The 11,104-nt window shown below is 33.4% G+C and overlaps 2 protein-coding genes across 3 annotated transcripts; both read left to right on the forward strand.

Moving 5' to 3' along the window:
* The first annotated feature begins 5,887 nt into the window (after positions 1-5,887).
* On the forward strand, positions 5,888-9,441 carry LOC131623194 (uncharacterized). Of its 2 annotated transcripts, none has more exons than XM_058894197.1 (12): positions 5,888-6,050; positions 6,511-6,691; positions 6,779-6,841; positions 6,934-7,039; positions 7,419-7,523; positions 7,607-7,683; positions 7,805-7,928; positions 8,166-8,238; positions 8,393-8,584; positions 8,686-8,803; positions 8,907-9,134; positions 9,210-9,441. In XM_058894197.1, the coding sequence occupies exons 1-12, from the start codon at positions 5,983-5,985 to the stop codon at positions 9,249-9,251; spliced, it is 1,377 nt and encodes a 458-aa protein (XP_058750180.1). In that variant the 5' UTR covers positions 5,888-5,982; the 3' UTR covers positions 9,252-9,441. The 2 variants fall into 2 exon arrangements, with proteins under 2 accessions (XP_058750180.1, XP_058750181.1); XM_058894198.1 differs by having other exon boundaries at positions 7,805-7,922.
* A 592-nt stretch (positions 9,442-10,033) lies between these two features.
* On the forward strand, positions 10,034-10,783 carry LOC131623206 (uncharacterized). The gene has a single exon (XM_058894204.1). It carries the CDS (start codon positions 10,034-10,036, stop codon positions 10,781-10,783), a length of 750 nt encoding a protein of 249 aa, XP_058750187.1.
* The last annotated feature ends 321 nt before the right edge of the window (positions 10,784-11,104 follow it).

Below are 11,104 nucleotides of genomic sequence, written 5' to 3' on the forward strand. Positions count from 1 at the left end.
CATACTCACTTATTTGTTCACGTGCCACATGATATCACACACACACACACACACACACACTTGAGGTGTTCATTATTAATTGCTTAAGTTTGTTGTTTTGTCCAAAAGGATGAGAATTATATTGACTAAATTGTCAAAGGTACTCAAACGCTTTTCCAAACTCTTTTATTTTTTGTGTTAAGTATTTTAAAGCTTTTAACTTGTTTATGGTTTAGTATTGTTAAAGCTTAGCCAAACCCTTTTGTTTTCAAACCTTAGTACTAAAGAATGGAATTATTCCCGGTGAAACTATTCTTAGTCCATTGACCTTTGTATTGTTAAAGCTAGGTCTTTTGTTTTAAAACCTTGGTGTTAAGGGAAGAATTATTCCTGGTGAAACTTCTCCTAACCCATTGACCTTATATTTTAAAGTTTGGTCCCTTTGTTTTAAAATTGTTAAGTATTTTAAAGCTTAACCTTTTAAACTTATTAGGTATTTTAAAGCCTAATCCCCTTTTTAAGTATTTTAAAGCTTAACCCTCTTTTAAAAACTTGTGAGTATTTTAAAGCTCACAACCAAAATGTTTTTGGCCACTTTGGCCCCCATTTTATTTTCCTTTTAAGAGGAACTACAAAAGCTCTGACTTCCCTATTGCACTTAAGGGGTATGTAGGCCTAAGATGCGATATCTTATCGAGCTCACTTTCAAAAACTTCTCTTCACATCCCCATCCTCTATTTCAAACAAGTTTTTTCAATTATAATTTTCAAAAATGCATGTACAAACAGATAATAACATAAACAAAGAGGTTCCCATGGAGTACCATGTATATGAGGGGTGCTTAAAACCTTCCCCTTGTATAACAAACCCCCTTACCCAAATCTCTGATAAGTTTATTAGTTTTGATTTTAAAAACTTATGTGGGTTTTATTCGCTCTTTCTCCCATTCCTTTTTGGAAACAATAAAGCGCGGTGGCGACTATGTTAAAAAAAAATGAGGTAAGTCTTTCCCATGACTATAGTCTCACCAATTTCACCGCTACACATACAACAAGGTGCTTGGTGATCTGCATAAGGCAAAACTCAAAGAGATAGGAGAAAGATCCCCAAGTTTGTGATCTTGATATAAATGCATATGATGCAAATGAGGTGGTATCTTAGAGGTAAAAATTAGGGCACGAGACATTGCTAATTTCTTAAAAAAAAATTTCAATTTTTTTTAAACTCTGAAAAATAATTGTAACAATTTTTCTAACCAAAGTTTTTCTGAAACCCACAATTCACCCCTTTCTTGTGTATGGAGTCACATGTCTAATATTTTCTTTATGTGTAGTTGAGGATGATGGTAACATTGGTGTACTCCAGTATGTCGGTTTTTATAAAATGATAAATCGTAAAGGTTAACCTGCAAACTCAAACAATCAATTCAGTGACGATTGTAAATGTGAAGTTTAGAGTTTTAAAATTTTGTGTATCAGAGTTTGAGTCATTCGTTGGGCTTTAAAGGCAAGACTTAGCATCTAAAACCACTATAACCTTTTTTGGGGAAACTATCTCGTATGTCATGTGTTATGATATCCAATGGTTTTCTCTATCAAACAGATAATGAATTGTCATTCAACTAGGATATTTTGTGTTTTAAGGGCGTGTCCATATTTTGACGAGACTTGGGATACTCAATTTTTTGAAATATTAACCTTTTTTTACAGTATAACAACACCATTCATTAGATAAAAAAGATAAGGTACAAATATAGTGAAATACATTGCGTTAGAGCATTTCCCATCCACATTCTAAAAACAAAAACGATAAGTAAACTAATCAATATTTGGACATCAATAAACATAGAGAAGTTAGAAACCAATAGATTATTACTAATCCATTTTCTTAATCAAAACAACCAAGCAAATTTCTTCCATAAATGTGAAGTGAGTTTAGGAGCAACAATCTTTAAATCTATCCAGTTATGAATAATTTCTTTAGCTTTGGATCGCACATTTTGATTATACATGCTCTCAAGATTGATTAAACTCACCATCTATGAAGGAACCATTTGTTGAGTAGAAAAGAGAGTCTAATTTGCAACAACCACTGTTAGATTCTCGTCCATCAACACATTTTCTTCATCTAAACTTCTTTGGGACATTTCATCGAACACCTTGAGAGAAAACTTAAAATAAACTTAACATAAGAACAACAAAAACACACACAACAAAGACAAAACAAAAAACAAAATAATAGCTATACCAAAATCACAAACTCAATATCTCAGAAATTTCAGATCTTCTGGTGGCGGAGGCTCTAGAGGAGGTCATTTTCCATGTTTGTGCCATTTTTCCCATTGATTGGTGAAGATGGTGCCGGCGTTGCAAGATCTCGGTGGTTGATGGAGGAGAGAAGTACCATTATGGAGGTTGGAGGTAGAGTAAGGCAAAAATCCTTCAGAGATGAATTTTTCAAAGGAATGGGAAGGAAAGGAAAAAATCCCACAATAGGGAGAAAGCTTCATAGAGGAGAGGAGAACCTCTATGTCGGAGGAGAGAAACACCATTACCGAAGGAGAGACCCCTACAAGAGGGGAGTCAACATTCATTCATATCAATAAACCTTATTTTTAGAAAGAAGGGGGAGCCTCTCTCTCTAAAAAAATTTCTTCAACCTTGAAATATTAGCCTTAGACTAAACTAAACTAAAATAAAATCTTATTTTTTGAAACAAGGAAATGCTACTTTATAAAAGAAAAAGGATAATTACAAATGGGGGTTGCAGCCAGGAAAACTAAAAGACGAAAGGGAAAATAAAACAAACAAAACAATATGAATAAGAAAGAAACAAATAAGAAACCAAACCAAACCAAACTCCCATCTCTCTCGTGTTCCAATAAAGGATTGTCATGGTTGAGGTTAATTATGCACACCATGAGATCTAGTGTTAAGTGGTTCCTTCTTTAGTAGTGGCTTTGTATTTCTTCTTCTTACTTTTTCAAAACATGCATTGCAAATATTGTGTCTTGATGTTGCCCTGGTTTTTAAAGCTTCTTAAGTAATAACTATGTCATCCCTACAACTTTTGGAAAACAATCCTCATCATTGGGGTTATCTGAGTTATCTTCTTGGATATATATGGGTGCCCTATCTTGTTTTCGATCAACATTACTCAAGGTGTTGACCTCTATCTCGGAAAAGTTTTTCCCATTCTTGTTACCAATAATCTTGCTAATTTGATCATAATATGCAACCGGATGATCAACATACCCTGTTGTCATTTTCAATTTTGGTTGAAGAATGTCTCGCTAGATCAATTGAATTGCCTTTTTAATGTTTAAAGTTTGATGCATAATGTGATGTTTTTGCAAATCATGTCCCTGATGTGTATAATTCATATTTGGATTCACATTAGTCATGAAATCTTTCAAGTCTTTATGTCTCCTGATTGTGGTGATTTTTCTTATCATGATCCTTTATACCCCTTCCTTAAATATAGGCCCTATGTCATTGTTGATTTTTTTTACCAAACCAACATGATTTTGTATCTGTATTCCTTGTTAAATAATATGCTTTCTTTGATTGTATTGACATGCAATTGACTCTTGATACTGAATTAATATTATTTGTGGTGGAGTTGTATTTTCTTGTTTTGTGGTGCTTATTTGTTTCTGGTCAAACAAAATGTTATGATCTTCTCCCTATTGCCTTCTGATATACTTTATCCCCTTGTGATGTAGACACGTAGTGCTGCAGAAGATAACCCATAACATGTCCTTCATTAGTTTCCTTAGATATGTTGTCTTGCTCCGTGATGGTTTTAATTCATGAATCTGACTATAAGTCCACAAATTCTCTTGATGTTTTGTACTTGTAATGCCTTCTCCAATAATTATCTACCTCGTTTCATGTTCTGAAAAATAACATGTTGTTGTCCTTGATCTTATGTTATTGTTGTAGTTCCTGTGCAGAAAGCCAAACTTATAGTCTTCCTTTATAATTTAGTGTGCTTGTAGTTTTCTGTCCAAATCAATTCCTTTTTGTTTAGTGTAGTCACTCTCTATAGTTGATACCATATTTTTCTCATTGAGTTGAGTATACTTTTGTTATTTCTCATGTGATAAAACCTGTATATTCTATGAGATATCAATCCAAACTCTATCCTACTCAAATAGTGTAACTGCCATATTCTTTTCTTTCGAGATCATCAATTAATGATTAAATAATGTATCCATATTTCCTTTAGATGGAGCCAAACTTTTATAATCTAGTTGAGTATCCTATTGTTGTTGTTTTTGCGAAGGAACATGCCCACTCAGTGTTGTACCTGTCATAACCGTATTCTGCCTTGTCTTAAGTTTCACCCAATTGTGTTATTGATTGATATCCAACCTAGAAGTATTATGATGTTTATGTTGTGCAATGCTGGCCCCGTGTTCCTACCTTGTGCGTTGAGTTGGAAGATGAATTTCCTTTGGTACTGTCCTGTTAATGATTTGGTCTTGAGGTTCCTCTTCATTTATACCCCATGACAATTGAAATTAATTGAAGTTTAGATTTTGTGAGTCATGGGTTTTGTTCAATGGGTATGTCCTATTCAGATATTGATTATGTTTGTTCTCCTTTGAACTTGCATCTTGTCCTTGCGTTTCCTTCTTCTCCCTTATAAGTATGTTAAATTAGTTTCCTTTAATCTTATATGATTTCTTTCAATGATGCCTTTCATATCATCATCTCTGCCTCTGTTGTTCTCCCTTAATTTCATTCAAACTTTTGCCTGAATTTTATGTGGTTTTATCTTCCCTTGATTAAGTATCACTTCGTATCCCATCCTCTAATCGAAAATTTTGTTGTTTGTTAATTGGCTGTCTATTAAGTTTGTTACATTCTGGAATATAATGACCAATAACATCACATAACATAAAGATTAAAATTTTTTATTTTATATTTTAAAGACACTACTAGTGAAACTCATACACATTAAAATAAAGAAACATAAAATTTCACACTTTAAAAGTTAAGTAGTAGTATATTCTTTATCAAACTCTTTCTCTTTTATTAATTAAAATTCTTTAGAGTTTAATGAATGTATATCGTCAATGAAAATAATTTTACACAAATTCAATAAAAAGTACCAATTCGTCATATCATATCAACATTTTAAAAATACACTTATAGTATCTGTGCACTTTCTATTTTCTCAATTCTTTATGGATCATGGTAAATTTATATGTAAACAATATGATTTTTATGAAATACATATAAATTTTAAATAATAAAAAATAGTTTAAATGTAAACCAATATTACACATATAATAAGTCTTTGTATTTGCCATGTTTATGGGGGCAAAGCAGGTCCGATCCGTCAAACTTGTCCGTTTTACCTGTACTTTTTTACGAAGCGAATCAAAGTAACATGCCCACACCCTCTAATATGTCGGTTCTGCCCCACACCGTTTTTGCGGATGAAACATTAACATAAAAATTTACAATTTTTAGACTTATAAGGTGCAATGACTGCAGGCCCGCCTCGCTCCACACTCATTATTTTGCGGAACGAAATACTCCTTCTGTCCCAAATTAGAGAAATTCAATTTTTTGATTCATTGAATAATTAGATAAATACATTAATTATTCAATGAATCTAAAAAGTAAATTTCTCTTAACATTTGAAACGTAGGGAGTAAGATTTTAGACTCACACCCTCAACAAAGTCCGCACCGTCCCACCCCATTTTTTCCCGACTTTTCCAAAACGAACCTAATCAAGATAGACATACCTATTTACCGCCCTATATCAAATCACTATATTAAAATTAAAAATATATTTTAATTAGATACATGTGGTTGACTTGGTGCATATTAATTTTTCTCACAAAAAATAGTGTGTTGAAATTTGAGCCCATTAATCAAAATCAAAATATTTGTCTAGTCCCTTTGGCGCTTTCTCTTTTCTCCACCACTCTTCTTTTCAAACCTTATAGTTACAAAAAAAAGCACCAATTTTCTTCAACAAAAAAATGGACGACCCTTTGGATTTCGAGGTAGAAGACGACCTTCTCGTACCCCTTCCAATCAACAACAAAAGGTATTCATACCCCATCCTTTCAAGTTTCAATTTTTACCAGTTTTCCCCCTTTTCGGTTTAGGGTTTTATAATTTAGTTTCAAAATTTCAACTTCTATGCTAAATTTATGAATTTGCGTTAATGGGTTTCCCTTCATTTAAGCAATAGGTTCTAACAAGTAGTTCAATGTTAACGTGAATCAGTACAAGCTTTTAGAGAGCCAGAGTTTAAAGTTTCAGTTTTTACCATTGTTTTCTTTTTTGAGTTATAGTTTAGTTTCAAAATTGCAACTTTTATGCAAAATGTGTGTTTTTCTTAAATGGGTTTCCTTCATTTAGTTTAAATAATTGATTAAAAAGTTCTAATCTATGTGGCGCCGGCATTTCAGTTTAAAAGAGTCTAACATGTGTGATTGTCTAGAATCGTGTCTGTGTCGGTGCTTCATAAGTTTTGACGAGTAATTGAAACTTATGTAAACCAGGAAGAAAGTTATTGGGTTGGACGATCTTCTTAATGATCACTACAAGGAACAGGAAAAGCTTGTAGAGAAACAGAAGAAGCAGGCAAGGAAGAAGGCTAAGGCAAAGGAAAAAAAGAAATACGACGATGAAGATCGTAGGGAAGCTGTTTTGGTTCGGATTGTCGAGAAATGTCACAATCAGGTATAATTTTCTACCTTCTTACTTGTTATTACTTTTTGTTATTTTTGTTGTTGTTATGTTACTTATTATTTTTGTGTTCTTATCCAGTTGAAAGCTTTTGGAGAAGAAAACGAAATTCAAGTTTGGGGGGTCAAAGTTTTTGGAGAGCAGGTCCTTATACTGAATCAAATGCTCAGTGGTTGTTTTTATCTCTTAATTGTTTGTATACTTAAGATTATTAATGTTTACGTTGTGTGCTGCAGAAACCTTTTCCCGTCCTGGACTTTCCTGACCTCGGAAATTGTAACTTCATACAATCTTTTATGAAGAATAAACTAAACTCCATGGTCGAGTTGACTGTAGACAAAGGTAGCTGTAATGTTTTTGATTTTTGAAGCTATAATGTCATTTTTCTGTGTTTTTTAATTCATAATTGAACCGTCTTTCTTGAGTATTGCGAAACAACTAAATTAAGCGCTTATAGTATAAATGCTTATCATGTAAGTATTTGTCTATAAGTTATTTCTATAACGAAAGATTAAATAACTTCAAACTGTTTTCACAAGGTATCCTAGGTAGCTTATGAAAATACACCGAAATCAACTCTGGACATGTTATAGTTTGTTTTCGTAAGCGTTCTAAAAGAGTATCACAAATGTGATAAGGTCAAATAAGTCAGTCCTAAACGGCGGTTATATGAGGATACTGCTTAAGTTGTAATCTCAGTTAATACTGTGTGTCATTTCAGGAGATAGCTTTCTTGAAAGTTTATTAGTCAATGGCTGGCTTTCAAAATTAGCTTTCCTTTCCGGCCTTGTTGAAAAACCTGTAGCTATTTGGGCCTTCAACACAAGTAAGTAAAATCATGGCTTCTTTCATGTTTATAATGTGAGCATGATTGTCACGTCACGCATCTGTTTTGCTTTGTTATTTCAGTGTTATACTCGTCAAAAGATGAACTCCGAAATTCTTCAAGTGATTATTGGTGCACAATTCTCTCTTCTAGAAAGGAGGTAAACTTGTTTGTTATGTTATCCTTGGGCAATTACCGTCAATAGAAATGACGGCCTGGCATGTTTATCTCAATGCCTTTATTCTATTAAATTGTTACTACTCATGTTCGTTCTTTAATAGGTTGATCAACTTTCTGTCAAAATTGATTGGTTTCCAGAGTACTCAGATTTGAGAAGTGCTCTTAACATTTACGGGTTCCTCTTTAAGTTTTCATCCATCTCCGAGCATGAAAGTTCAGGTTCAGGTAACTCTTGCTTATCTATACATTGTGAGAGACACATTTTCTTTCCATAAGAGATATGAATATGTTAAGTTTCAGCACAAAAAAGCCGAAATATTATTTTCCGTTTCATGAATATCTTTTATTTCTTTTTCAATTGCACTTAATTTAGAGATGTTTGCATTATTGAAATTGGAATGCAAATATCTCTCCCTATCTAGTACCATTGCTTCTAAGAACAATATATATCATTGTATTTAGATTCTAACCATGGAGGTCCACCTCAAAATATTAGAGCCTGGATCAGATTTGTCACTTCTTGTTGTCGGATAAGGTAAGCAACAATAGTGAGTGTACGCCGGGGATATCCTCAATGTTTTATCCGTCATTTTTTTATATTTGGTTAATTATCATCTGAGTTATAAAGTTGCATTGATTAGATTACCTGTATGATATTGGCAATTCATACTTCTTGATTCTAATTGCAGGAATACAAAAGCATTTTTGACAACTGTAGAAGCTGAAGAGATAGTTGAAATTATTATATGTCTATTCCTAGATCGCCGGCTTCAGGGGTTGTTGGTGCTTTTAAGCGAATGCTTGCAAGCAACCGTCAATTACTTCACTGACCAAGAATGGTGCACAAGTTGTGAAAACATAGCGAAGTTCATCGCTTGCAGGTCAAACTGAAGTGTGTTGATTGTTGATAACTATTTTCTATATCATGTCCATAAGCAATCTTCGCTTCATTTCTCTTATTCTTGCTGTCTTGGTTCTGCAGAGTCTCGAAGGATTTGAATTGTATCCAAGTTGTCGAATGTGTTTCAAAAGACAGTTCTCGTTGTAAGCAACTTAGGAGCGCTATCGCCTATCAAAGCCTGCTTCATTGTTTTGACGAAGTATGATCCTTATCCGGCCATCAAATTTATTTATATTTGTGCGTATAAAAGTATTGGCAGTGAAAATTTTGCATTACTTAATATTTACATGTTCTTTCCTCAGGCCAACAGTGGAGAAGAGATCATCAGATCACTTGATGAAATTAACTTCAAAGAGAAAAGTTGCAATTTCTTCGAAATATACATTTACTTGGTTTTGACAGAGAATTGGGTTTTGTCCAACAACTCGTTTGTCGAAGACAATCCAGAAATCTACGAGATGTTTTGTTCTTTTCTTAGACATTGTTCTACCTTAATTTCAGCGACAGACCTACGAGCTTACGCATCAAAGGTGAGTGGAATATCTTATTTTTAATGAGTTAATTTTGTTTCAGTGTAATTTGACATATAGCTATAATTGTTACAGGTTCGTCATAAGGCTTCGTATCTTCTGCATTTCTACGTCTAAAAATGACTAGTACAATATCATCAGTATCAGGGTCGGTATCGTGTTTTCAGTGTCCGTGCTTCATAACACATCTGTGTTGTAACTTCAATATTTGTTTAGGTAGATTCTTTATGATATTGTCTTCATTTTGAATAACTTGAAAATGTGTTTATATGTTAGGCAACTTGCAATATAGAGTATTAGTAACTAATTTTGATTATATTGATAGTTAAGCATTATTATAAGTTATAACAGCAGATATATATGTTTTCACTCATTCACAATATATAACTAGTTTTTAAAGTAGAAAACCAAACTTGCAAAAATCAAATGCTCTCGGTATCAAATAAATTTCACTTCTGCAATTTTTTTTATCCCAATTAAGTGATAAGTATCAATTTCTAATGCAGTTTTAGTTGTTTTTTTTTTCCTCTTTCAATTTAATAATCCGAATAATATAATATATATTATTCCTAAATTAATATTTTCATTTTTTTAATAAAGACAAATTATTGAATATAAAAGAAAAATAAAAGGGACGGGAGACATAAAATCAAGCCTACAAAATAGTTAGTAAAAATGATAGGTAAATATGTTTAACCTATTCCTATTTTTTGTTGTTAAAATCACAAATAAAAACAAATAAGAAGTGGATTTTGTCCGAGCATTTTAACTATGCCTTACTATCTTATTTTTACATCTCCATCTATTTTGTTGTGTTGCCATTTTTTATGGGCTTTGAATCCAATAGCATGAATAATGATTGAGGGATCTCACTGTTGTCGGTGAATCCAACCATTTGTATGGGAACTAGTCATATGAACAATGACATTGATACATCAAGCGAGGAAAAGGGAGAAAATACAAAGAAAAAGGAAGAAAACGAAGAGGAACCTATTGAATCACAAACCCTAGAAAAATCAATTGAAGACACTGAAGCTAGGAAGTTATGGGTAGAGGTGTTAAGTGGAAATCGGAACCTAGGAAATGGAATGGCGATTGAATTCGTAACACCTAAAATCATCAATGGAGAGGTTGAAATTGAAATAGACGAATCCGACATCGAGAATGAGGTAAAGTTCTGGGACTCTACGCTAGCAATGTATGTATTAGGTGGAGATTTGAGTATGAATATAATTAAGCAATTCATGATGATGATGTGGAATTTCGTTAAGCCTCCAGATATGTATTATAATGAAGAAGGTTATTCCATCTTACGATTTCATTCCTATCATGATAAGGATGCGGTGCTAATGAAAGGACCTTATACTATAAGGAATGTGCCTATGTTTTTGAGGGAGTGGAAGCCTGCCTTCAATTTGAAGAATGATATGCTGCGAACTCTACCAATCTGGGTGAAATTGCCTCAGCTTCCATTGCACTTATGGGGAGTGAGGAGTTTGAGTAAAATAAGCAATTCCTTGGGAAATCCTCTAGTACCTCATGAGTGCACGACCAATAAGTTCAGGATCTTATATGTCAGGATACTGCTGGAGGTGGATATTAGTCAAGAGCTAGCTAAGGAGACTACCATAAAAGATCCAGAGGTTTGAAGAATGAAGCAATTGTCGAATACAAGTGGAAACCACCCTATTCTAAAAAATGCCAAAAGTAGGGCACCAATGCGGGTCAAAGAAGTAGAAACCAACAACCAATCAATGGATTCAGAAAACTACACAATAAGAAGAGGTAAAGGATACTCCTAAGAAAGATGAAAATCAAAGGATTGAGGCCTTTACAACAAATGAAAATCAGCTGATAGAGACTCCAAACAAAAATGATGTGGAACATGAAAAATGGACAAAGGTTGGCAAATGTGGAAAGAGATAGGGGAAACAAAAGATGGTGTCACCAGAACGAGTCCTATGTGGAAA

Source organism: Vicia villosa, unplaced genomic scaffold, assembly GCF_029867415.1.
Source record: "Vicia villosa cultivar HV-30 ecotype Madison, WI unplaced genomic scaffold, Vvil1.0 ctg.000058F_1_1, whole genome shotgun sequence".
NCBI lineage: Eukaryota > Viridiplantae > Streptophyta > Magnoliopsida > Fabales > Fabaceae > Vicia > Vicia villosa.